This window comes from Haliotis cracherodii, unplaced genomic scaffold (assembly GCF_022045235.1).
Source record: "Haliotis cracherodii isolate W230 unplaced genomic scaffold, xgHalCrac1.p SCAF_5, whole genome shotgun sequence".
Taxonomy (NCBI): Eukaryota; Metazoa; Mollusca; class Gastropoda; order Lepetellida; family Haliotidae; genus Haliotis; species Haliotis cracherodii.
Genome location: NW_027266308.1, coordinates 14,578,813 through 14,605,340, shown reverse-complemented (window position 1 = coordinate 14,605,340; position 26,528 = coordinate 14,578,813). Strand labels below are relative to the sequence as shown.

General features: G+C 37.4%; 2 protein-coding genes across 2 annotated transcripts in view; one reads left to right on the top strand and one right to left on the bottom strand.

The window, feature by feature from the left end:
- Nucleotides 1–26,528, top strand: part of LOC139442857 (uncharacterized) — a 134,316-nt gene that overhangs the window by 27,511 nt on the left and 80,277 nt on the right. Inside the window, exons 3-12 of the mRNA XM_071223760.1 lie at nucleotides 4,495–4,616; nucleotides 5,616–5,724; nucleotides 6,216–6,311; nucleotides 6,979–7,062; nucleotides 9,720–9,821; nucleotides 15,750–16,106; nucleotides 20,867–20,927; nucleotides 22,957–23,051; nucleotides 23,823–23,936; nucleotides 26,225–26,306. Of these exons, the coding sequence (XP_071079861.1) occupies nucleotides 4,495–4,616; nucleotides 5,616–5,724; nucleotides 6,216–6,311; nucleotides 6,979–7,062; nucleotides 9,720–9,821; nucleotides 15,750–16,106; nucleotides 20,867–20,927; nucleotides 22,957–23,051; nucleotides 23,823–23,936; nucleotides 26,225–26,306 (1,222 nt within the window). The remainder of the gene's footprint in view (nucleotides 1–4,494; nucleotides 4,617–5,615; nucleotides 5,725–6,215; nucleotides 6,312–6,978; nucleotides 7,063–9,719; nucleotides 9,822–15,749; nucleotides 16,107–20,866; nucleotides 20,928–22,956; nucleotides 23,052–23,822; nucleotides 23,937–26,224; nucleotides 26,307–26,528) is intronic.
- Nucleotides 7,495–9,159, bottom strand: LOC139442153 (uncharacterized). The gene is made up of 3 exons (XM_071222955.1): nucleotides 9,149–9,159; nucleotides 7,859–7,966; nucleotides 7,495–7,561 (listed from the first exon to the last, which is right to left on the bottom strand). The coding sequence occupies exons 1-3, from the start codon at nucleotides 9,157–9,159 to the stop codon at nucleotides 7,495–7,497; spliced, it is 186 nt and encodes a 61-aa protein (XP_071079056.1).

Below are 26,528 nucleotides of genomic sequence, written 5' to 3'. Positions count from 1 at the left end.
GATCCATTGTCTGTTTCCCGGTGGTCTGACTTGGTGTCGAGCAGTGCAACAGAATGTATAAACAAAAATGAATATATACGTCCAAGTCAGAATAGTTTCATTGTGTTTCTCATAAATAGATGAGTAGCATGGTGATTTCTTTTCTCAGTTTGTAAGATGTTGATCAATGTGAACCCACTCCATAATAAATCAATGGCTTGTGTTTTAAGATGCTTCTGTTTATGAGAGCTATAATGGAAAGTAGAAATGATCGATTGCTGATGAGTTGGGTTGCCGCATTGAGTGAGCAATCGTACAACAGCAGAGATTCTGCTGCTTGTAAGTAATTGAGTGAGTGGGTGAGTTGGGTTTAACGCAGCTTTTAACAGTATTCCAGTTATATCATGGCGTGTCAGCATAATGTGGGAGGAAAGCCTGAAGTTATGCAGGTCGCAGACGTTTACCACTTCGGTGAAACCCAAGAGCACGAGCCGGGATTCGAACCGACAATCATAGGTTTCTGGCATGCCCAAGGGAGGCAACTCTGCACAGCGAATTGCCACCCGGCCCCCGCTCAAAAGTATTTCACTTAAAGGGGCACTGATCTAACGCAATTCCCCGGGACTGGTTGTTGCCTTTGTTATTGTTTTTTCCCAGTGAGTACCCGGATGTATAGCAGAAATCTAGACTAGTTCGCGACCTCTGCTGCGCCATTCGTAAGCGCATTAGTCACTTTTATTGGTAGTAATAGGGGCGCGTGGTCATATTGATCAACAAAATGAAATACAGTTTTCGAGATAATAAGGAAATGTAGGTATCTTTGTGGGTAGCATCGGTAATGGTGACCGAGTTTTGATAAGTCACTTGCTTGGTAATTTTGCGATATTCGTTTACACTATTTCGACTTGCAACACAAAGTAGATATTTCACCTGAGCATTGCTTTTTATATAGTGTGTATATTTTTTCTGTCAAAATGTGTAACAAATTTTTAAACGTCTAAATATTCAGTTATTTTACAAAGTGACTGAAAAACATTTCCCTCTGTATTATTATGATAACGAATTCCAAACATTTTGATGTTTAATGTCATCACCAAGAGACTGAAAATGTTACGTTGAAAAGTACATTTCTATGTTGTTTGACTTCTAATCCTACATAATAACCTTTTGTGATCGTCTTAATCAATCTTGACAGATTATTTAGTCAAAATGACTGACATATTTACACATTTTATAAATTGCCTGAGTGAATCACATTTCACAAATTGACGGTGATATATACACGCTTACAAAGGAAAAGACCGGTGAAAACAACGTCTATCGCGCATTGAAGAATTTCCCAACCAAGACGTAGAGAAACAAGAACGAATCGGTTCAAATGAAGGAAAACAAAATGCAAATACCATAATTACAACCTACCAAATTTATGTGTATAAATGTTAGGCAGCTTCCTTGTTCGAGGAATGTATCCGTGAATATCCACACAAAGGAACAATATCGCACTCGTCTGCAGCTGTACAAAGAAACATATTCGATGTCACGTGTCTCTGTAACAATCAAATATTTAAAAAAGGTATGTATCGTTTCGGGATATTATAACCCGTGTTCGTTTCTCAACTGATCACTTGGATTGTTTCAGGTGTTTCACATAGGTGTCAAGTCTCAAGGGTCGGCTGAGAAAGCCCACGTGCCAACTATTTTCATAACGTCCACGGTTCCTAAAAAATCCATTGAGTGATTGATAACAATGATCAACCAATCAACGTATTATCAGTTAACCCTTTGAACAAAGTATGTTGTTTTTACATCGGCACTTCACGCTATGATAAGAGTGTATTCCCTTTGTTTTAGTAAACCTATACATGTAAACTCTCACTTTTGACATATCCACTGTGCAAGATAACAGTGATTAATCAATCAACGTATTTTCTGTTAATCCTTTGATGACTAGGAACGATCCGTTGATTTACAAAAAAAGTAAATCAACTGATCATTCATCTCTTGCTGGGCTGCCACGTGCATATTACATAACACACATTTCACCTCACTTCAAACCTGGATTTAGATTGAATAATTACCCCCAGACACAATAAATGTCAAATGGGAACCTTTGTCAGGTAATCTAAGTGGTGCTACCACTAATTGTACCTGTAATAAATTCATTAACTGAGAATCAAGTGAATGACGACAAATACACAAGTGTAGGGTTATACGAGAACACGTGGATGACAACAAGGGAGTATGAATCGTATGATAGACGCAATCCGAAATCCGAAATTGCTTTCACTGCATGGATACTTTTTTTGTATTAAACTATAACCATCTGGGGTATTTCCAAATGACGCTTCCGATGAGCTCCGCCGTTCTTTTTGTCTGTTTGTTTAGGCTGAAGAAATTAATTAACATGTGCCCTTTGTCGAAATCTTTATAGATCACAGTTAACCAATCAGTGTTTATGCAAAAATGCGTAAAACAAATATTGCCTCCAGCCTCCAAGTTTATTTAGCTGTCCTTGCAGACGGTAGCCCAGTCTCTGGTCACGCTCAGTTGCGTTGCGTATCATCCGGGTACTCACGGGGAAAAAAACAATAACAAAGGCAACAACCAGTCCGGGGAATTGCGTTAGATCAGTGCCCCTTTAAATCTCAGGATGTCAGCAAATGAAATATGTGATAGGGTCCTTTCTTGTCCAATAGAATATGCAAACTTTAACAAATTAGGAAAACCTTTTCCAATGATTTTGAAATGTATCAGTTGTGTTCCTGTCAGTGGGAATTAAACTTTGTTGATTTTAGTAATTTTAGAAACATCATCCTGGGTCACATTGTTAGGTGACGTCATTGGGATAGGGATAGGTGCGTTACTTTCAATAGTGACGTCATCTGGTTTGTTCTATGAAGTTTCCATATCTGTGAAAGTGGGTCAGTGAAATTCGTGCTGATTGCACTAAATGTTTCAAAACTGATATTGTTGTTTATTTCCTAGGTCTACAGTGCCCCTCAGTCCCCTTAACTACACAACTCACAGATCTCACCGACCCGTGAACATCTGGGATAGAATAGGTCTTTAACAACCCATGATCGCCATAAAAGGAGACTATGCTTGTTGTAAGAGGCGACTAGCGGGATTGGGTGGTCAGGCTCACTGACTGGTTGATGCATGTCGTAGTATCCCAACTGTGTGGATCGATGCTCATGATTTCAATCACTGGATTGTCTGTTCCATCTTGATTATTTACAGATCGCCATCATATAGTTGGGTTATTGCTGAGTGCGGCGTCCAGCAACCAACGAATGAACGAACGAACGAACGAACGAACGAACGAACGAACGAACGAACGAACGAAAGAACGAATGTGTATAGATTCCCCACATGCATTCCCCTCAGATGCCGGACCACGCAATGAGACCAAAGAGGGAGATTCTGTGATGCTTCATGTGCTTTAGTCAGGATAGCGTGCATAATGGCATATGAGGGGTTATCTCCCTTGGCAAAGAACTTTCTTGAGGATATATTATTTCGTTTTGGTCAAATATTACTGCCAATGTTCTTGAATTTAGAGAGACCTATGACAAGTGTATGGGATGGCCTAGACTTGGTTACTTACAGGGGGACGGAATATAGCTTGAAATGGCTGACTGCTTTGTCAAACAACAAAGTCTGTTTCTGTGAAAAATCAATTGCAAACAAATGGAATTGTGTCATGAGCTGATTGATGAATTGGTTATGAACTGAATGTATTAACAATATCGATAGAATTATGTGTTTTCATGTATTTGGGGGTTAGTGAGTATTTGATGCGCTGAAATTTCACAATTTGAAAACTCAAATTTAGAGAATCTGTTGAACAAAATCCCAGGCTCCATCTAGAAATGGTCAGTGCGAGGTATGTTCCGAATGTTCACCCATTTGTTCCCAAGCTTGCTTGTGTTGCATTCCCCAAAGGCAATACATTTATGAGTAAAAGGACACAAACTGTGTGTATCATATATTCTGTTTGCCCCCTGGAACCCTCATTGTAAAAGAAACTAGAAACCTGGAAATCTTCTAAATTTTCTCTGTATTTGAATACAATTTTTTATGTAGATATTTTTATGATCTCATGTTAAAAAAGCGGGGCATTTGGTTGACAAAAAGGATGGTGCTCTCATTAATTAGTTTGATCAATATTATTACAACTTTGATTTTCTCTGCGTTCCGCTTACTAGGCAGAATCAGTTGTCCTGTATGTTCACAGTTACAAGACTTGAGAGTGCCATGGAAAAATATTTTGTGTTTACAATGTCCATAAACATTATATTTGTTTTCAGTGATGTGCAGGTGATGCATGGAAATTAATATTTCCAAATAAAACTACTGTCCATTAAATAGACTAATCAATAACGTCCACAAATCTAAAACCACTTGTCAAAAGACTGGTTCCATTAAAATAGTTAACTGCTTTATTAGGTCGTGTGATGACAGAATTATTTATGTAATTCTGACATTTAGAAATGACCTTGACCTTTATTCCAGAAAGAGGAGGAGAAGATGGCAGAGGTGGATCACGAGAACAAGCTGCTGCTGCAGAAGATGACGCAGATCATGAGGACGCATGGACGCATTGACAACTGGAACCTGGAGCATGAGCCCCGCAGGTCAGTTAGGTGAAGGTCACCTGGAGTGTGTGAGATGAAGGTCAGTTAGGTGAAGGTCACCTGGAGTGTGTGAGATGCAGGTCAGTTAGGTGAAGGTCACCTGGAGTGTGTGAGATGAAGGTCAGTTAGGTGAAGGTCACCTGGAGTGTGTGAGATGAAGGTCAGTTAGGTGAAGGTCACCTGGAGTGTGTGAGATGCAGGTCACTTAGGTGAAGGTCACCAGGAGTGTGTGAGATGCAGGTCAGTTAGGTGAAGGTCACCTGGAGTGTGTGAGATGCAGGTCAGTTAGGTGAAGGTCACCTGGAGTGTGTGAGATGAAGGTCAGTTAGGTGAAGGTCACCTGGAGTGTGTGAGATGCAGGTCAGTCAGGTGAAGGTCACCTGGAGTGTGTGAGATGAAGGTCAGTTAGATGAAGGTCATCTTGAGTGTGTGATATGAAGGTCAGTTAGATGAAGGTCACCTGGAGTGTGTGAGATGCAGGTCAGTTAGATGAAGGTCATCTTGAGTGTGTGATATGAAGGTCAGTTAGATGAAGGTCTCCTGTGTGAGATGCACTTTGGATACTTGCTATCCTTGGGATAATCCTAGGAAGAATAGATTCAACTGCTTATTGTGAAAGAGAGCTGGAGAACATCTGGTGGTCAGAGTTGATGACTTGACTGATTGCATGTCATCATGGTTTGATGATGAAATCATTGCACATGTTCTCAGTGGTGTAAAACAACATTCACTCACTACATTCAGTTTTTCACATGTGTCAGGGAGTTATTCCACCATTATTATCAATATTCTGGCAATATCATCACTGAGGTTAGGAGGTAGGGGGAATAGAAAAATGGGCTTTGATCATTGTCCCATGTAGAATATTAAACCTTTTTGCGACAAGTAAATGCTTTAACTACACAGCTACCACCTTCACATGTGTGAAACTAAATGGAATGATGGTCTGAGGATTTCTGTTACAGTAATGTCTTGTGTAAATGCAAACCTCTGCTTCAGCCTGAACTATCCCTACAAACATAAGCAGCTTGAGAAGATTGCGGAGGAGAACGTCACCATCGCTCGTCGTCTGGAAACTGTACAGCCGATATACAACAAAGAAGACTGGGTGAGAGGGAGATAGTCATGTATAGTGATTGTTGTTTTACATCTGGAACAGTAACACACAAGTAAATAAATAACAGACTGACTAATCTGCTGCAGTCAAATGGGCTAAATCTTTTATTAAATCTGAATTATCTCTGCAGTTGTATACATTTCTTTATTTTTACTTGATCTCAAGTTTAAATAATGGGGTATGTGGCCTGACAAAGTGCATACTTAATTTATTTATTTATTTATTTAATTTGATCTAAATCAGAATTTTGTTCATTTCTCTGCATTCTCACAAAGTGAATTTATTTTTCATCTCAGTTTCATATGGGTGAAAGTTCACTTAATTGTCAATAATCACTATAAGTTTTCAGCTTTGTGTGTGTATGTTGAAATCTCAACATTTTCAAATAAATGGGCAAAATACTTACTAACCCCTGCAAATCTGAAAACACGTTTACTTCCTAATTATGTCACTGTCCTGTTGACGCTGTTGCGATGCTGTAGGAGGAGGAGTACCAGCAGCGTCGCTACCTCATGGACCTGTGGGCCTACTCCACCAAAGACTATGATGACACCCCCCGTGGCAAGGCGAAGAGATCGGTAAGCTACAGTACCTATAGTCAAGTGATGATGTTAACAGTCTGCATTGGTGGTGGACTTCATAAATCTGTGTTGTAGTTTGATGATAACCTTACTTAATGAAATATGTCATGTTGTGTTGTCATGTTGTGTTGTGATGTTGTGTTGGGATGATGACTTTGATAACTAACTGTGCAATCTGACCTGTGTCTTAGGGTATATCATATGCTGTGTCCAAAATAACAGTGATAGGCCTTTGGTTCCTAATTAGCTTCCTGCTAAAAAATGAAAAGGTCTGAATATATATTATCTTAAGAAAATTGAGAATATCCTGATTCATAAAAGAAATAGTAACCCGTCGGGATTCGGAGTAAGAATATATCAGAAGTTACCCAGCAACAACAATGACATCAGTCACTGGATTGTGTGGTCCAGACTCGATTATTTACAGATTGCCAGCTGTAATATTGCTGAGTATGGCATTAAACAACAACAGATGTTTCACGTGAATAACATCCATCAACAGTTACTGTACACAGATTCATGGGCCAGTTCGTTTAAACAAAATACAAATGTCTCCTGCCTCAAACTTTCTAAAATGTGGATGCAAATTTAACAGTTGAATTACTGTGGTCTTGTTCAACTTGTTTGTGCCATATAATGCAAAATTGTTTCATTTCATCCACAGAAGGGGGAAGATTCAGATGGCAAGTATGATTCAGATTTTGAGTCAGATGATGATGATGCAAAGAGCAACAAACTACCGTCCATTGTAAGTTGAAAAGGAAAATACAGTATCAGTCACAAACACAGCTTCATTTTGTCTTAATCCAACATTGTTTGCCGCTAAATTATGTTTGAGCATGGCTGTCAATGCCATGCTTCATGCTTGTATAGATAGTGTTGTATGGCTGTAGTGTGTATAACTCGATGCTTGTATAGATAGTGTTGTATGGCTGTAGCGTGTATAACTCGATGCTTGTATAGATAGTGTTGTATGGCTGTAGTGTGTATAACTCAATGCTTGTATAGATAGTGTTGTATGGCTGTAGTGTGTATAACTCGATGCTTGTATAGATAGTGTTGTATGGGTGTAGTGTGTATAACTTGATGCTTGTAAAGATAGTGTTGTATGGCTGTAGTGTGTATAACTCGATGCTTGTATAGATAGTGTTGTATGGCTGTAGTGTGTATAACTCGATGCTTATATAGATAGTGTTGAATGGCTGTAGTGTGTATAACTCGATGCTTGTATAGATAGTGTTGTATGGCTGTAGTGTGTATAACTCGATGCTTGCATGGATAGCGTTGTATGGCTGTAGTGTGTATAACTCGATGCTTGTATAGATAGTGTTGTATGGGTGTAGTGTGTATAACTTGATGCTTGTAAAGATAGTGTTGTATGGCTGTAGTGTGTATAACTCGATGCTTGTATAGATAGTGTTGTATGGCTGTAGTGTGTATAACTCGATGCTTATATAGATAGTGTTGAATGGCTGTAGTGTGTATAACTCGATGCTTGTATAGATAGTGTTGTATGGCTGTAGTGTGTATAACTCGATGCTTGCATGGATAGCGTTGTATGGCTGTAGTGTGTATAACTCGATGCTTGTATAGATAGTGTTGTATGGCTGTAGCGTGTATAACTTGATGCTTGTATAGATAGTGTTGTATGGCTGTAGTGTGTATAACTCGATGCTTGTATAGATAGTGTTGTATGGCTGTAGTGTGTATAACTCGATGCTTGTATAGATAGTGTTGTATGGCTGTAGTGTGTATAACTAGATGCTTGTATAGATAGTGTTGTATGGGTGTAGTGTGTATAACTAGATGCTTGTATAGATAGTGTTGTTTGGCTGTAGTGTGTATAACTCGATGCTTGTATAGATAGTGTTGTATGGCTGTAGTGTGTATAACTCGATGCTTGTATAGATAGTGTTGTATGGCTGTAGTGTGTATAACTCGATGCTTGTATAGATAGTGTTGTATGGCTGTAGCGTGTATAACTTGATGCTTGTATAGATAGTGTTGTATGGCTGTAGTGTGTATAACTCGATGCTTGTATAGATAGTGTTGTATGGCTGTAGTGTGTATAACTCGATGCTTGTATAGATAGTGTTGTATGGCTGTAGTGTGTATAACTCGATGCTTGTATAGATAGTGTTGTATGGCTGTAGTGTGTATAACTAGATGCTTGTATAGATAGTGTTGTATGGCTGTAGTGTGTATAACTCGATGCTTGTATAGATAGTGTTGTATGGCTGTAGTGTGTATAACTCGATGCTTGTATAGATAGTGTTGTATGGCTGTAGTGTGTATAACTCAATGCTTGTATAGATAGTGTTGTATGGCTGTAGTGTGTATAACTCGATGCTTGTATAGATAGTGTTGTATGGCTGTAGTGTGTATAACTTGATGCTTGTATAGATAGTGTTGTTTTTTTGTAGTATTGCTCGGTGTTACAGTAGAAAGAGTAGATTTGTAGCATTTGTTGCATGAATAATGTTATAATTACTGTATTTATGTAGTAGCAAATTCAAATACTGGTGGTTCCAGGGTTATTTTTTCCCTATTAATATGTGGCTAGAGGTGAAGTGGAAATATAGTTAATTATGTTATTTCATAGTTCATAAAGTTGAAAAACAGTAGAAAACTTACCTAAATATGAAAAGAATAAATGTTTGAAGTGCTTATATTTTTAATGCTCAATAGGTAAGGTGAGGTGAAATTGAGTTAAACGTCATGTTCAAGATTATTGCACTTATATAGCAACATGCATGCACGTGTGTGTCTGTGTGTGTGGCTGCCTGTACTAGTCCGGACTGATGCCAATTTATAGTGCTAGCCCACTGAGATACCAGTTTAACATCAATACCCCACTCAGACACAGTATACTGACTCCGAACCGACCAGTCCTTGTTCTAGTCCCTGAATGCCTAGTGCATCTTTTAATGTCTTTTGGTATGACGCGGCCAGGGATCGAACCTCAAACCTTCTGCTCTCTGGGCGGGCGCTCTACCACCAGACCACGGAGGAGGTCTTAAAGCTCTATAGAGTTGTCTCCCTTGATTTGTTGAGCATTTGGACAGCTTGTGTTTCATGTAATGGTGGATCATTCAAACACTTCATCAACAAACTTTATTTGTTTTACTGATGCATATCATTACTAACTGTGATATGTTCCTTTATCATTTATAGCCTTGATGTGTTGAAAGTAGAATTTACTGAATAAAGTTAAACTGAAAACTATACACAAAGATGACATAAAAGATTTTTTAAATAAGATTTTTTATTTTTTTGCACACTTTTATTTTTGTATTTGTTTGATCTTTTATACATTTCACTGTCATCAGACTTTATGTTGATTTGTTCCTTATATTTACTTGAATAATGAATTACATTCTCCTGTAATTTTTATTTTTCATGAAGGATGAAAGTGACAAGAAGAATGATACCAAGAAAGAATCTCAGAAGAAATCCAAAGACGATAGCCATGTCACCAAGCTTCCCAAAATCAATGACAAGAAAAAGGTAAATTATTTTTAACTAGATCCATGCTTATTTAAATATACAAATAAACAATGAAGCTAAGTCTCAGTCTACTGGCTACATTAGTGAAGGAATGGGGCTACAAAGGATGACCATCACAGGCCCTGTCTGGCTGATGTAGTGTAAATTCATACCCCAGTTTTGTGCTCACACCATCGGATGTTACAGTGGCAGAATCGGGGGGGATGTTCAAGGGGTTCGAATGATTTCAAAGTCACAGATGGTTCCCAATGACTTTCATATAATATGATGATAGCCTTGAAATTCAAAATCATCAGTATAGATACTCTCATCACATTTTGAATAAAAAAACTATTATATAAAAAACCCTGAAGAATTTAAATTTGAAACCCCTAAATATTTCCCTGATCTCCTAGGTCCACTTCTGTGATAGAGACATTTGAAACGTGTGGATACACGTCTCTAAAAATTCTAAATGCATGCTTTAAATAGACATGTTATAAACTTCTTTCACAATTGCTGATTCAAGGATGGGCCAGTGGTCCAAAGGTCTCATAGTCATGTCCCTTAGCATGATGGTCTGTCTGCACCATATTACACATTTCACCAAAGTGGTTCTGTCTAAGACCTGCATCACATCAGGCTTTCCTCCAGCAATGAGTAGACTCTTTTGACATACATAATTGAAAACCCAACTCACTATTTTGATAAGTGACTAGTTGCCTGATAACTCAGTGATACCTGGCTCACAATTCATCTCTATTTCTCACAAACAGTTGATGATGATGTCACTTTTCAGAACTATTGTCATTCATCATCTTAGTCAAAGTCCTCATCACGCTCACAAGAAAGTCTGAATGTAGCAGGACGTGGAGTTATCCACCTTGTCAGCTCTTTGGTCATGTGGACAAGGTGTCCGTCCTTGGGTCAGAATGCCTGTGGTTCGAATCCCATCCCTGAAATTGGAAATTTTATGGCTACTGCATTAGCGCCCAATGTAGGGCTGATAAGGTTCATTAAGGCTCAGTATCCAACTATGTGGCCAGGGACGTGCCTTCGGTTTGTTGAGGAGTAGCAGAGTCATCCCATAGATGACACTCTTACCTTGTTAGCTTGCTGACATGGTTAACTTTTCTGGTCATGTAGACAAAGCGTCTGACCTGGCATCAGAAGGTCCGTGGGTGTAAATCCTATCATCGGAATTGAAAGTTTTTTGGCCTCTACTTGTATGTAGACTTTCTAGAAATGTTACACTTCAGCCACAAGCATAGAAGGTCTGTCAGGTGAACACTGAGTGAACTAAGAGTGCCCAATTAATATTTGTTTTGAGCCAATCAGATGTCAGCTTTCATAAGCTATTCAACTATTTCTTAAACAACTATCTGTCCCCATTTGGAAGTCTGCACAAAACAGAAACGGTCCCTCCATTGTACATCCTTTTTGAACTATGCATAAAATAACTCAGTAAAGGTGTTATTTTTCTCCATTTGGAACTGCCTGTTTACATTCATTTTTGAGATACAGAAATTCAGATATGCTGCTCCAAATGCTTCGCTTGCTGATAAATTTAGAATCCTCAACACTGATTGGCATGTTCCCCTGACGTGTCTTCCTATTGAGAGGCATCAAATCTTGACTGATTGAGGTATCAAATTGGATTAAAAGATCTGATTTTAATGAGATTGTACTTCAACATGTGTTAGGCTTAATAAAATAAAAGAATTGGTTCTCAGGCAATGTTTTTTGAAAATATAGTGTGGGCTGGTGGTGTCTTTTTTTTTGGGGGGGGGGGGGTCCAAACTAGTATGTAACTAAATAAACAGTTGTGTAACCAAATAAAAAGTTGTGTTCAATCAACCTGGGAAAGGGCCTCCATACATAAATGTATTCCTTGATGAGTAAAATACTGGAATACAGTATTTGACTACTGTTGGATTTGGAATATTTAAGTATTTTTAAGTTTTTAAAAAATATATGGAAATAACAAGGAAACGCGCTGCAGACTTTGTGATGAAGCTGGCGGTGCCTGAGAACCAAGATTATTATTTTGTTTATCCTTACATCTGGTACATTATTCCACTTTGTGATAATGTTTCAAATTTCAGATATTAATGCTGAAAAATGATAATGTTTTTTTTATATTTGATTTGAAAGCATTTATAATCTGCACATGATTATTTTTCAGTTGATTTTCCTTTGTTCATAATTCAACATGTTTTGACATTTTTGATATTTCTTCCTATCTGCACTTGACAGGAGTCTTTAGGAATAGATCACTCTTATCAGATGTATTGGGGTGATCGTTATGACCCTGATGGTAACAAAGAGGTAACCAATCAACATTGAGTATGATGTTCAGCCAGTCAGCACTTAGTGTAATGTGCATGTTCAACCAATCAGCACTCAGTATGCTGTGCATGTTAACCAATCAGCACTTTGTATGCTGTGCATGTTTGACTAATAAGAGCCTTGAACTAAAGATCATTGTACATAGAATCACTTGAATGTATTTCCAATGTTTAAGGAAAAGCACTGAACTTCATTTGTTATGATAATGTGACTTTGGCTTAAAGATTTTAATTTGATCAAATCAGCAATTTATTTTCTAAGAACAATTTTACAATTTTGGCTTAAATCCTCTTTAGAAATGAACTGCTAATACAAACTTACCTACAGAATAAATTGATGTCAAATTGTCTCCACCCTTCACCATCCTAAGTTTTTGGGTAATTACTTGGTTTACAGGTCCATTGATAATTAATTTCTCATATGTAAATAGAATGGAACAATAATTTTACAAAATAATTATGATTGGTCAATCAGAGGTTTCAAACCACAGTAACCACCTCTGATTGAAACAGCTGTACATTTTGTTCCAAATTCAACAAATCGTACATTGGTCTCATTCTAATAAATGTCTAATATACCATCGATTCCTGCTGAAGTCTGGTACATATGATTATGCAAAGACGCAGAGGAAACAAAAAAGATAGGAGTCAAATAATTGTCTCCCTTTGGGACAGTTACAATTAGAAAATGTATTTCAGTGTTTTATCTAACATTTAAACTAAGAAAAGAAGCATAAAATTACATTTATCAACAAGTTTATGTTTCAAATTTTTCATGAACCTTAGGAAACAGGCATAAAATATCTTTTGCTGGCGTATGGTACTTGATTTATCAGTGACTGTAGCCTACTGGTACACTCACTGGGCTAAAGATATAAAGGTTGCGAGTTCAATCCTGAGGAATATAAAGAAAACATTTGTCATTTGATTTTACATTTTATTACATTGTGTTAAAATGCAAAACAAAATTTCTAGTGAGAAACATTCATATGTTACAATCTAAACTGAAGTTGTATTACTAAAATCCCTTGGATATTATATATAATCCTCAGGATATCATTACATCCCTGTTTATGAGGTCTAACTTGACTGGAGAACAGTAGGGAGATGTCACTGGAGGTTCATAAATTACAGTTTGAGTATGTCATATGTAAACAGAAAATTATGCAAGATATGTTTAACAAAAGATGGCTACTTAATGTGGAAATATTTTGTATTTGGTGCTTTTTTCCAGGTTTTTATTTCACCATTATCATACGTTTAAAAGCTCAATAAAAAAATATTTCACTTTGATAAGCATTTTGATGACAAATCCTTTTCATACATAAACTGTAAACCAGGTAATATCTCACTTCTTGTTTCAACCTGGCTAACAAGACATCACTGTAATCATTGCAATGTAAGATGATCTTACATCGCTTCATCATTCCGTGTTGTATATAGGTCATATAGTCCTACTGCCAGTGCATAGAGTCAAGCCAGTGCATAGAGTCAAGCCAGTTCCTATAGTCAAGCCAGTTCCTATAGTCAAGCCAGTTCCTATAGTCAAGCCAGTTCGTATAGTCAAGGAAGCTATTTCCTAGAAAGAAGCCATCCTCATAACCCTAGTTCCTGACCGTAAATAGTCACTGAATAATAGTATCAACAAAATGTATCATTGTAATGAATATTCTGTATGAAACATATATACCTGTTCCAACAAATATTAAATAATGAATGAAAACAAACAAATATGACTACATGGGAATAGGTAGGAGGTGACTTCATGTGTTGTACCAGTAAAAGGTAGAAATACTTTGGGTGTGTCTTTGAAAATAAAAGTTCTTCAATGCTGAAATTCAACGAAGGCTGTCTCTTAATAAATTATTAATTTAAAAAAAAAATGTAAAACAATATGTCACAATGAAAATCTGAATATTGTAACTTCATCAGATTGAGAAAATAGTATTTTGAATGTGTCTTGAAGCATGTTGTTTGGTGAAGCATTTGCACAGCGTTTGGTATTGGTATATCACAGTTACATCGTCAAATAATAGACTGCACCAGACACGGCTGCCATATTCTCTCAGGTATAAGGACTGAGCATTTGATATTCTGGGTGGGGGCCTGAGAATTTTTAAAAAAAACTAATTTGTTCCAGAGGTTTTCAGAAGTAAATTTTGGCCTCAGGTAATTAATACAACAAAAAAGTTGTTTAATAGGCATGCTGTATGTCCTGAAAAAAATTGGCAAAATATGTCACAAAAACTTAACTTCTCCTTTCATCGAAATAAAATGTAAGTCTTGACAATGTGACAGATGACGTTTTTCTGTCTCTAACAAAATCCCCCCCCCCCCCCCCCCCCCCACCCAGGATATTAAATGTTGGTCCTTAATCACAAGGGGACTTAACTCATGTCAGAGAATTAGACACTGAACATGGATTTCAACCATAGTTTGTTATGTTTGGCATGTGGAAGTATGATGGTCCAGGAGGGTTGATATGTTTATGCACAGATAAACATCTATGTACATCTTTGGTTCACGATGGAACAGTGGGCTAATATCTGAGTTTGAACACACGTTAGGCTTACCTGTGAAACTATGGTAGCAGGTGTAACGTCTTCACTCACTCATTGTGGTATATGGATTATTTGATGAACTGTAAGGTTGGAGTGATAAGAAGTGATGTTCTATGGAACAGTAACCATCTTCCCAAGGCAAGGGAGTATAAAAGACTATAAAAGACTATAAAAGACCGGTTTCACCCTTGCCGAAGAATGCTGGAATTATGGAGTTTTGTTTTTGCTTGAATAACGAGTCTATACATAGTCCAATCAGAATTGCGGAACAAAATCGACATCCTGTTTGTAAACTGCTTTGCGGATTTTGGTCGATTGCAGGATTTGCAAAACATGTGTACCGTCAACTTAGCGTCAACAGATGTTTTCCAAATTTTTTCATGTGTTTAATCAAGGTGCTTACGTGATTTGATGCACTTCGTGAAGTAGGACCCATTTTATTACATTATAGATCTCGATTATCAATCAGATCGTCTTCAGTGTGTGCCGCCATTTTGTGAGAAGCAAATGCAAGTGATATGAGAGATGGAATCTGATTGGTCAATAGGAGGGACATAAAAGTGACATAACTCGTAAAAGCCACTGGTGGTACTACAATTGAGCTCAGAAATTTCATCCTAGTTTGACAAGGGTGGAAACTGGACTCTACTGTCAGTTAACTCCCTTGCCTTGGTAAAGATAAGCAGTATCATATACTGGAATTCCTGATCAGAGTTGCACCAAGGACACCATTTTGGTAGGACAAGTGAATCTCCCTTGGATCTAAAATTGAGTTCAACTGGTTATTACAAGGACACCATTTCTTGAATTGTGTCAGTTTGTAAGTTGTAAGCGCTAATTTACTGTTTTATGAGCTTAAATATTAAACCAGACAATAGGTACTGGTAGATATCTTGTCACATTTAAATACCTTGAGTCATTGACAATCATTTCAAGAATTATAATTACTTCATATGCTTGGTACTCAACATTTTATTTGAGAATACATGTTGAATAATGACAGACTCTTGAAATTTCCCATAATGCTTTTAACCTCCCAGAATTCCAAGGGTAAATCAGATAATGATAACAAGGAGGCTTCAGAGGAGGGAAAGAAATCAGAGAAAGGGAGAGACAATGCCAAAGGGAAAAAAGACAAGGAAGATGATAAGAATAAAGATGGAAAAAAGGATGATGATAAAAAAAAAGATGGAAAAAAAGATGAGAAAGGCAAAGATAAGAAAAAGGACGAAGCAAAAGATGATGGAAAGAAAGGCAATGACAAGAAAAGCAATGACAAGAAAGGCAATGACCAGAAAGGCAATGAGACAACCGGGCAGGGGAAAAGTGATGCAGGAAAACGCAGCAAGGACGAAGAATCATCTGCGGCCAAAGAAAATTCCAAGAGCAAGAACAAGGCAATGAGATGCTGTTAATTGACCTTGGATGTTTTTCGTTCAGCTTTGCTTTGTAGTACTAGCCAGCTTGATTTGGACTTTTCTTTTACATATTTTTATTTGCTAGTCAAGTTGATATATAATCATATTGTATTAGTATTGTGTGTTGTGGGCATTCGTCACTTCCTTGTAGTGATATTTATAAAGTAGCATATTTGACCAATTTGTTTCAACATACTGACCTTATTGTGTTTAACATATTCACTAACACTAGATCTCACTACAATGAAACTTTCTTAGTTCAGAAACCTGTTTACTAGTCAATTGCTTTTAGGAATGTCTACATATGCAGGGTTTTAAGGTACAAATTTTTTTGCGTTCTATGCGCTTAAAAATTGGAACTCGATGCGAACACTTTTCACTGAGATTCCCATTTCATCACAAAAAGTATGTCGTAATGAATCATTAAACCGATTCAATTTTAGTCAGTGTAGCATGGCCATGAAGTTTACCGCGCATGTCCTTGTTTCTTCTGATATAGTATTACATGATTATCTCCACGTGATTCTGACAAACTAGTTTCAAACTTGTATGGGCCCTTTTGGCCTGCAATAAACTCATGTGTCAATATTTTTCTCACAATAAGCTACAGAAGAGCCTAAAGAGTTTAGTCTAAAGTCTGGGGTCCTGATGGTAGCCTGGCAATGTCTCCTTGTTTGAAACGAGGTGATTGAGTTTTTGTGCCTGCAGCGTCTAAAGTCTGTGGGTCCTGGTGGTAGCCTGGCAATGGTTCCTTGTTTGAAACAAGGTGATTGAGTTTTTGTGCCTGCAGCGTCTAAAGTCTGTGGGTCCTGATGGCAGCCTGGCAATGTTTCCTTGTTTGAAACGAGGTGATTGAGTTTTTGTGCCTGCAGCGTATAAAGTCTGTGGGTCCTGATGGTAGCCTGGCATTGTTTCCTTGTTTGAAACGAGGTGATTGAGTTTTTGTGCCTGCAGCGTCTAAAGTCTGTGGGTCCTGATGGCAGCCTGGCAATGTTTCCTTGTTTGAAACGAGGTGATTGAGTTTTTGTGCCTGCAGCGTCTAAAGTCTGTGGGTCCTGGTGGCAGCCTGGCAATGTTTCCTTGTTTGAAACGAGGTGATTGAGTTTTTGTGCCTGCAGCGTCTAAAGTCTGTGGGTCCTGATGGCATCCTGGCAATGTTTCCTTGTTTGAAACGAGGTGATTGAGTTTTTGTGCCTGCAGCGTCTAAAGTCTGTGGGTCCTGGTGGCAGCCTGGCAATGTTTCCTTGTTTGAAACGAGGTGATTGAGTTTTTGTGCCTGCAGCGTCTAAAGTCTGTGGGTTCTGATGGTAGCCTGGCAATGTTTCCTTGTTTGAAACAAGGTGATTGAGTTTTTGTGCCTGCAGCGTCTAAAGTCTGTGGGTCCTGATGGCAGCCTGGCAATGTTTCCTTGTTTGAAACGAGGTGATTGAGTTTTTGTGCCTGCAGCGTCTAAAGTCTGTGGGTCCTGGTGGCAGCCTGGCAATGTTTCCTTGTTTGAAACGAGGTGATTGAGTTTTTGTGCCTGCAGTGTCTAAAGTCTGTGGGTCCTGATGGTAGCCTGGCAATGTTTCCTTGTTTGAAACGAGGTAATTGAGTTTTTGTGCCTGCAGCGTCTAAAGTCTGTGGGTCCTGGTGGCAGCGTGGCAATGTTTCCTTGTTTGAAATGAGGTGATTGAGTTTTTGTGCCTGCAGCGTATAAAGTCTGTGGGTCCTGATGGTAGCCTGGCAATGACAAAAATGACCAATCAGTGATGACACCAGGTGTTCAGGATAAGCTTCAGGAAGAGCTTGAGCAACTTGTTTTCTTAAGTCATTTCTGAACAGTGCTTAGAAATAAAATATGTATTCAGGGATTGGGGCAAGTTTAGGGGTGGGTCTGGATCATAAGAAACAAGAAATAAAATTTTAACAAGCCTGCATGATATACCAACATATGAAATGTTTCGTTGATCTTGACTGAGCCCCTACATATTCATCGATTAAAGATACGGCTCAGATATCAGATACAAACATGCTTTCCCATCTGACTTAAGAATGTAATATTTATGTTATGTTTTTACCTGCTCTTCAAATCGGATTTAGTGGTACACTGTGCCATGACAAAAAAGAGAAGATATTTTGCTTGTTGAATTTATCCTGATGGGTAGGGGTTAGTATTTCATCAGTGTACAAGGCTGTGAACAGCCTCTAAAATAAAAACTAATGCAAAAAATTCATTTGAACATGATGAAACAGTGTTCATCATAATTATTATTATTATTATGAATATTATATATTTAACACATTTCCTTTGTGGTTGGTATGTCTGTGAAACAAACAAAACTTTGTTTATCTATTGGTCATGACAAATGTTAGAAGATCTTTATCTCTTTAAGATGCCAGGATTCGCTGTATCTCAATTTTGGTGTTGTCGTAAAAGGTGACTAACGGGATCGGGTGGTCAGACTCGCTGACTTTGTTGATGCATGTCATCGGTCCCAATTGTATGGATCGATGCTTATGATATTAATCACTGGATTGTCTGGTCCAGACTCGATTATTTACAGACCGCCGTCATATAGCTGGAATATTCCTGAGTGCGGCGTTAAACAACAAACCAACCACAACAACAACAATTTTGGTGATCTGAGTTTTTGAACAAGGGGTGCTGTAAAACATGGCATTTGTTTCAAACTTAGTGTTTGCATGTTTTTTGTGGGGGTATTTTACATGTAGTAGTGAGTGCCTTGCAAGTGTTGGAATGATTTGATACGTGCTTCGTTGACTGTGGCATGTGTTGTTTAGTTTTATTGATTTATCAAATAAATAATTTTTATTTACTTTCATTTGTTATTAGAATTTTGTGATTAACATATGTAACTGTTTCGTCTATTGCTTGTTACCATGTGTTATGGAAACTAAAAAGGTTGTTTTGTCTTAGTTAATTATTCTATAGTTTCAATATTTGTTCCCATTTCAGGACTTGGCTTGGATACTGATGTTTTATAAATAGATATTTGCTATCCTAACATCTTTTTTCAAGCCTCTTTAAGATTGATTTTATAACATGTTGTTTTTTAACACTGACAACGTTAGTTCCAAGGAGTGGATTTGAACTTAGAAATATAGTTCAGAAGTGCTCACATGTGACATAACAAATCCTTAATGTAAATGTAGTTATCTCCCTTAGACCAGGTAGGCCTTTCTTTGAGGCATTCTGATATGTCGTTTTTTGCATCTTCAAGTCTTTTTATATAAAATATTAGTTATTACAGGAGACAGTTCTTGGTGTAGGCTTCGTAGTAATATTAGTTGATTATGTAGATGCAGTTGCTTTAAAGAATGAACTCAATATATGGATAAATGTGCTTTCCATGTTTACCTGTTATGGTGTGAGGCAGGCGCCTATGCTTGTCGTAAGAGGCGACTAACGGGATCTGGTGGTCAGGCTCGCTGACTTGGTTGATGCATGTCATTGATCTCAATTACGTGGATCGATGCTCATGATATTAATCACTGGATTGTCTGGTCCAGACTCGATTATTTACAGACCGCCGTCGTATGGCTGGAATATTGCAGAGTGCGACATTAAACATCCAACCGACCAACCAACTTTTAGGGTGTTGATATATCTTTTCTCAGTGAACAAAAAGACCATAACTAGGCCTGTTTGATTTTTTTTGTTGGTATAAAGATTTATTTCAAAGGGAGATCAAAATAAAAGTTAAAAATCCCAAAACAAAGTTCGTGTAAAATGATCTCTCAAGATTTTGTCTGTTGAGTGAAATGAGAAAAAAGAAATTCACTGCTTGAATGAGTCAAAGAGTTATTTCCCTTCTCGTATCAATATAATTTGAATTATTTTACGCAATGAACTTTGGAATCCAAGACAATGACATAATATAAGATTGCTCTTTAGACTTCTTTTCTTTTCATATTTATTACCTTTTGGATTGATGGGTTTGATGATGCTTTTGTAAATATAGAGAAGTTCTTGTCCATATTTTTTGTCTTCTAACGTTTCATTAATGTCCCTTAAGGATGTCTGCTTGATCACAAAGCAACTCTAACTGTCATGTATCGGGAGACCTGTAACAACATATTTATTGCCAGTCTTTTGCCAATATGAAGTGATGAAGTCGAGAGTCACAGACTAAAGTCAGATAATGAAATATATTGCAAGATTGTGGAGTAGGAGCCATTTTACAGCATTACAGAATGAGAGAAGCGCCACGATGTTATTTAAACTATGCACTGCACTGTCACCATATTGTATGACATCATATTACTATATGATGTCATCAGGGATGTCAGATGTCAAAGTGTGAATTTGGCACAATTGTTTACAGGTGCACCTTGTGGGAAAAAATGCACACAAACCGTCTTCTTTCTATATTTTGTCAGTTAGAAGAAATAACAAAGATTATAGAAATACATATCTAAGGAAAAGTTAAATATTCTTGATACCGACCAGCGCACATCCTTGAGAAGGTGTATAGCATTATGATTGATTTCATCACTATACGAGTTCAATATGCCCTTGTAAAATATGGCTTTCTACTTCCGAAATACACAGATCAGTTTTGCATTTGTGCTTTATTTTTCCATATTTGTTTTATATTATAAGCTCACCATACAAATAATCAATTTGATCAAAAAATTGCATGACTTCAATTCAGTTAGTTTAGAATTTGAATCAGTAGCACAAGACTGTTCTAATACAGATGTAATATATATGACCTTGACCTCTGGTGTTCCAGGCTGACATGACCCCTTTGGAGGCTGATTCCAAACAACTTTTCAAGGTTGCCAAGGAGATGGGTAAACAATATTTCTGTATATTTTCCCACCAAATGTGTTTCAGGTAAATAGATCTGAGAATAAACATTCTGAAAGAAACTCTGTCCACACAATGTAGTTTACTTTAAGAGAACTGTTTTCATTCTTTTCTTTCATGTGTTATTTTTTATGAGCTGAGTCAGGTTATTCTCGTAGCATTGTCTTACATCCAATACTTTTGGTGCCGTGTGGTGCCAAGGTCATGTAGAATCTTTTCCCAAATTTTCTCTCTGTACAAGCATCAGTTAAAGGCAACAAATTATTTAACTTAAAATCTCAATTTGGTATCCTGGTCTATTCTCATGGTCTCCTGTCAATCCTTTCTTGTGATAAATGTAACTGCAATGATCAAATTATTGTAAATATGTTAGGGATGGGTATTCTAAGTTGTTGTAACTTGTACCAAATCCTTTTCACTTAATGTGAATAAAATATAACATCAAATCAGATCTGAGACACAAAATATGATGTTTTATCCTTCCACTGTCTTTTCAGGCCAGATTTGGGCCCATTTGCACAAAACGATCTTAGCGCTAAGACTACCGTAAGCCTATGTTAATGTATGGGAGTAAAGAACATCTTAGCGCTAAAATCGCTTTGTGCAAGTGGGCCTTGATAACCAGTGAAATTGTTCTATGAGTGTACATGTTGCATATGATTGGCAGGTACTGCTTCTCTAAAAGTATACGAAGTACCTAAGTAAAATGTCTTACTGATTTCAAATTTGTGTATCCAATTCATAGAGTATTGACATAAAACCTGCAATAAAGAAGATTTTCTTGTTAGTGCATATATTGTGAACTTCATCTGGCATGTCTGTTCCTGAAGATAAGAGGTTGACTGATAAATTCAGGGCCTCACATTTGTAATGTGCATGGCAACATATTTCACTATTCACAATTCTTTCTACAGCAAGCTGAGAGCTTAGCAATCAACCCTTGTATGATCCTCATCCAAAAGCGATTGTGGCAAAACATTTCAAATGTTCTGACTTCTGTATAATATGTACTTGTTCAATTACAAATGGATGACATATTTCTTGAACTCGGTTCCTTGATGGTGCAAGATCAGTTTGGCAAATCTTTGCCTGTTTCACAGTTTTATTTCATATGAGATAATAACACCCAGATTTTAACATTACCTTGCACTGTGCAAATATATATATGTAATCTTATTAAACTTACAGGGCAATCTCAATATTTTCTTTGCGTAAAAATGTTCTGGAGAATAAATCACGTAAAGCATATGTCACTACACATTATAAAGCTCTTGCAGCTCAAGTATGTCAAAGAACCAGTCTAGATTATCTTCATTGTCATGCCTGATATAATCCTTACACTTCTGTGAAAAACATATTGCTGTTGTTATTTTTTAATTTGTTATCATGCTTTCTTGTCACTAAAATGGAGAAATAATTTCCCTCAGGATGATAAAGTGTTATCTTATGTCATGACTGACAGTTCACATCAATGAATTAAATATTTAATTATTTAAACTTTATTTCAGAATATACATAAAAGTATATTGAAAAAACTTGATTAAAAAACTGACCATAAACGTTTGAAGGTGTTTACTTCCAAATTGGACCAGTGAAGATCTGGGGTAGAATAGGTCTTCAGCAACCAATTCTTGCCGTAAAAAGCGACTATGCTTGTTGTAAAGGGCGACTCGGGTGGTCAGGGTCGCTGACTTGGTTGATGCATGTCATCGATCCCAACTGCGTGGATGGATGCTCATGATGTCAATCACTAGATTGTCTGGTCCGGACTCGATTATTTACATACTGCCGTCATATAGCTGGAATATTGCTGAGTGCAGCGTAAAACAACAAACAAACCAACCAACTTCAAAATTGACTGTTAGAATAACATGAACTTGCTATTCCTAAAAACAATTTCCCCTTTGTAAATCTACAGGCGAGTCCGAAAATCTTCTTTAATGGAACTTAACACCATTCCTGATGGAGGTCTTATGTCTTATGCACATAGAATGACACCTAGCTGTGTTTCAGCTGCTCCTGAGGACATTCTGATCAAGACGCTGGTCAAGAAATCCCCTAGCTACAGACAGCAGGTCAAGCGAAAGTTCCAGGAAATGTATGACCTGGTCAGTACAGTCTTGGGTCATTGCAGGGGTCAGTGGACCAGTGGTCTGTGCAGAGTTGTGTCCCTTAGCTGCCAGGATATGCTGAACTGACTAAATTAATTCACTCTGGACAGATAATCTGTTGCCTCATTTGCCATAGGTTATTCTCTAAATATACACACAACTGGATCAGTAATACTGGAAAATAAGTTTGTTATGAGGATTCATCAAAGCAAGAACATACTTGAACAATCATATCCATCAAATAAATCAAGCATTCATTTGTTACATTTGATGATTACCCTTTGAAACTGAATACATAATGCCTGGAAAGACTCCACCCAATTTGATTAATTGTTTGCCAGATATTTTCTTCCATGGTGATGAATTGTGGTGAACACCATTATTTTGCCTTTAACCCCCAATGGAATCTGTTTTGACAGATAATTAGGACAGATTATTCTCTGGCATTGACGTTTTATATTGAGCATAATCATAAAGTTGGCACCATTGAAATAAAATTTGAATAATTAGGGAAAGGTTGATGATTATTTTGAGGAAAAAGAAATCAATTCTTATGGCTTAACAAACAGAAGCCATGGTCTGAGAACACCTGGTGTCATCACTGATTTTCAGTTATCCATTCTTATAATGTTCACCACTATTTTGCCTTATACACCCAAAAGAATCTGTTTGGACACATAATCAAGACTGGTTATTGTCTGGCATTGATGTTGTATATATACAGTGCATCAGGGGATCTGATAGTCAGTATTTCCATGTTGTTCACAGGATTTGGGCAAGGAGTTAAAACAAGGCCTGGGATCTGACTGGCATCTTCTGATTGATGAACTACTGGTTGACCCTACTGAGGGGGACGCGGGGGAACTACACACCGCTCTAGAGGTAAACCCACGTCTAACATTTTAGATTCCTGCATTCTGATTGGTGCATCAGAGGTTTTGAATCTATGTTATACCATGATTTTGCTAATGACTGCATTATAATACCACAAAATATAGTATTTATTCAGTAGCACTTCTTTAAACATTTTGGACATTTTCAAATACTGATCTTATTCTTTAGCAAAATAACATGGTGTTGCTACATTACGGTATTTGATGTAATAAGTGTCCTGCTCTAATAAGCACCCACAGCAATATTTACTAATATATTGTCTAGTGAACAATCTCAATTCCTTCAGACTGATCAATGTACACAAGACTTATTTATATGTGTATGATACGCACTCGTGTGTTATATGCACTCTTAATTATGGGCAAATAAATTCTGGAAAAAAATATCTGTCATGTTTGATACACACAAACATTTCTTTGGTATCATTTCAGGCTGTCAGCATAAACCACGAAATTTATGATCTTTCAAATCTTTTTTTTTTCAGCAACATTTCATTCTAATAAGAGCCCCTATTTCTAATTTTGAGACCACCCCAGGCGCTTATTACGTCGAATACGGTATTTACAGCAGGTGTGCCAATATACTTAAGGTGGAATCACTGACAAACAGATACTGAGAAAATGTATTGTAAAAATAGTAACTTCAATACAGCTTGACTCTAGCATTTCTATACCATGTACTGTGATGTCATGTGAGGTGATTTATCCAGGCACGTACCGCCTCCGTGGTCTAGTGGTAGAGCGTCCGCCCGGAGAGCGGAAGGTCCGGGGTTGTATCCCAGGCCACGTCACACAAAAAGACGTTAAAAGATGGTACTTGTTGTTAGCCTGTCTGGCGCTCGACATTAAGGGGCTAAAACAAGGACTGGTCGGCTCGGAGTCAGTATACTGTGTCTGAGTGGGGTATTCATGTTAAACTGCTGCATGGTATCTCAGTGGGCTAGCACTATAAATCGGCATCAGTCCGGACTAGTACAAGCAGCCACACACACGTGCATGCACGTCGCTATATAAGTGCAGTCAATAATCTTGGACGCGACGTTAAACCCAATTTCACCTCACCTCATCTCTGCAGGTAATCTGGGAAAAAATAGCTATTTTGCTCAAACTGGTGAGTCATATACACGTTACCTGCACAAAGGCATACTTTTAGTTATTACTGTGTAACAGGAATTGGGAAATTCATAATTCCAATTTGGGAATATTTACTGGCACTTACTGCAGACCTGGGGCTGAATATTGGCCTCTGAAGAGGTCTAGATGAATCTCTCCATGTCTACTGCGTCACAACATATAGACTAGACCCATCTATAGATCTTTATTACATCATAATAGCGTTGTGTGGATGAGAACAGATTACAGAGGTCACTTCCTTTTCTCTCAAGATGTCAGTTATAGCCAAAGACTACATGTTTGTTTTGTCACTGTGTCATGGGAGAATGGAGATATACCTTGTTTTTTTTCATTATACATGTTTGGAACATAACTTTGATACCTGCAATTGTTTCGAATACGACCTTACGCTTTTAGTTTCAAATGAAATTGATAAGTATTGAATATACATTCGAACCTGTACATAGAATACTTGGTAGATGGTCGAAACAAAAATAACTTAAATGGAGGAAAGATGAAATACAAGAATGTTTGTTTATTAAAACTAGTCAGAGGGTTAATTCAATTCCCACATCCACCTAGGAAAAGAAAAGTTGTAATTACTTCCACATTAGTGAAAATTTGTGTTAAAGAATGATAGAAAAAACCAAAACGTATTTCTAATTACTAATATAGTAATCAACCAATTAGTGTTTGGGGAAGTAACATCTTCATCTTTGTGTACTTGCTGTGTACTTTGTACTTTTGAAATCTTGTATTTGGACAACTCAGGTTGACATGAAGCTGTTTGTCTGAAAATAGGCGGGTTCATCTGTACTCTAATAAACACGAAGCTCCCCCCATTCATATTGAAAATAAATGTCATTTCTTAATCAAATGTAACTATGATGCTTTACGTTTTGATCTTTTACAAGAAGCTATTGTTATTTACAGAGATTTTTTAAATTTAATGTGTGTGTGTGTGTGTGTGTGTGTGTGTGTGTGTGTGTGTGTGTGTGTGTGTGTGTGTGTGTGTGTGTGTGTCCCAACATTTCCCAAATATGAACAGTTTAGAGTCTCTTTATGGCCATTGTCACATTTGGCAAATTTCAGTGGGATATTTGTCTATGATTTTATGTCCTTTCATTCAGTAAAGTAATCAGTATTTCATCTGTATTGTTTCAGAAGAAGAATATTCCGACAGTTGTGGAAATCCTTTGTTCAAACCAGGCTAGTTTGGCACAGATTAAGGATGCTTACCGGAAAGGTATCCTGTCAAACTTAATGTCACGTCTTCCTTCATGCTTTGCAATGATCCTCTGTTACAAATTCTAGAATCTAAATAAAGAACTTCAGGATTAGGTTGAATTATCAATGATATCATATATCATAAACATAAATAGTCTGACTGGCCGGCAGGGATATCTTGTAATATCTCTGTGTATTATTTTTTATGTCTGTGTCTTTTATTTCTGAAGGCCAAATCTAG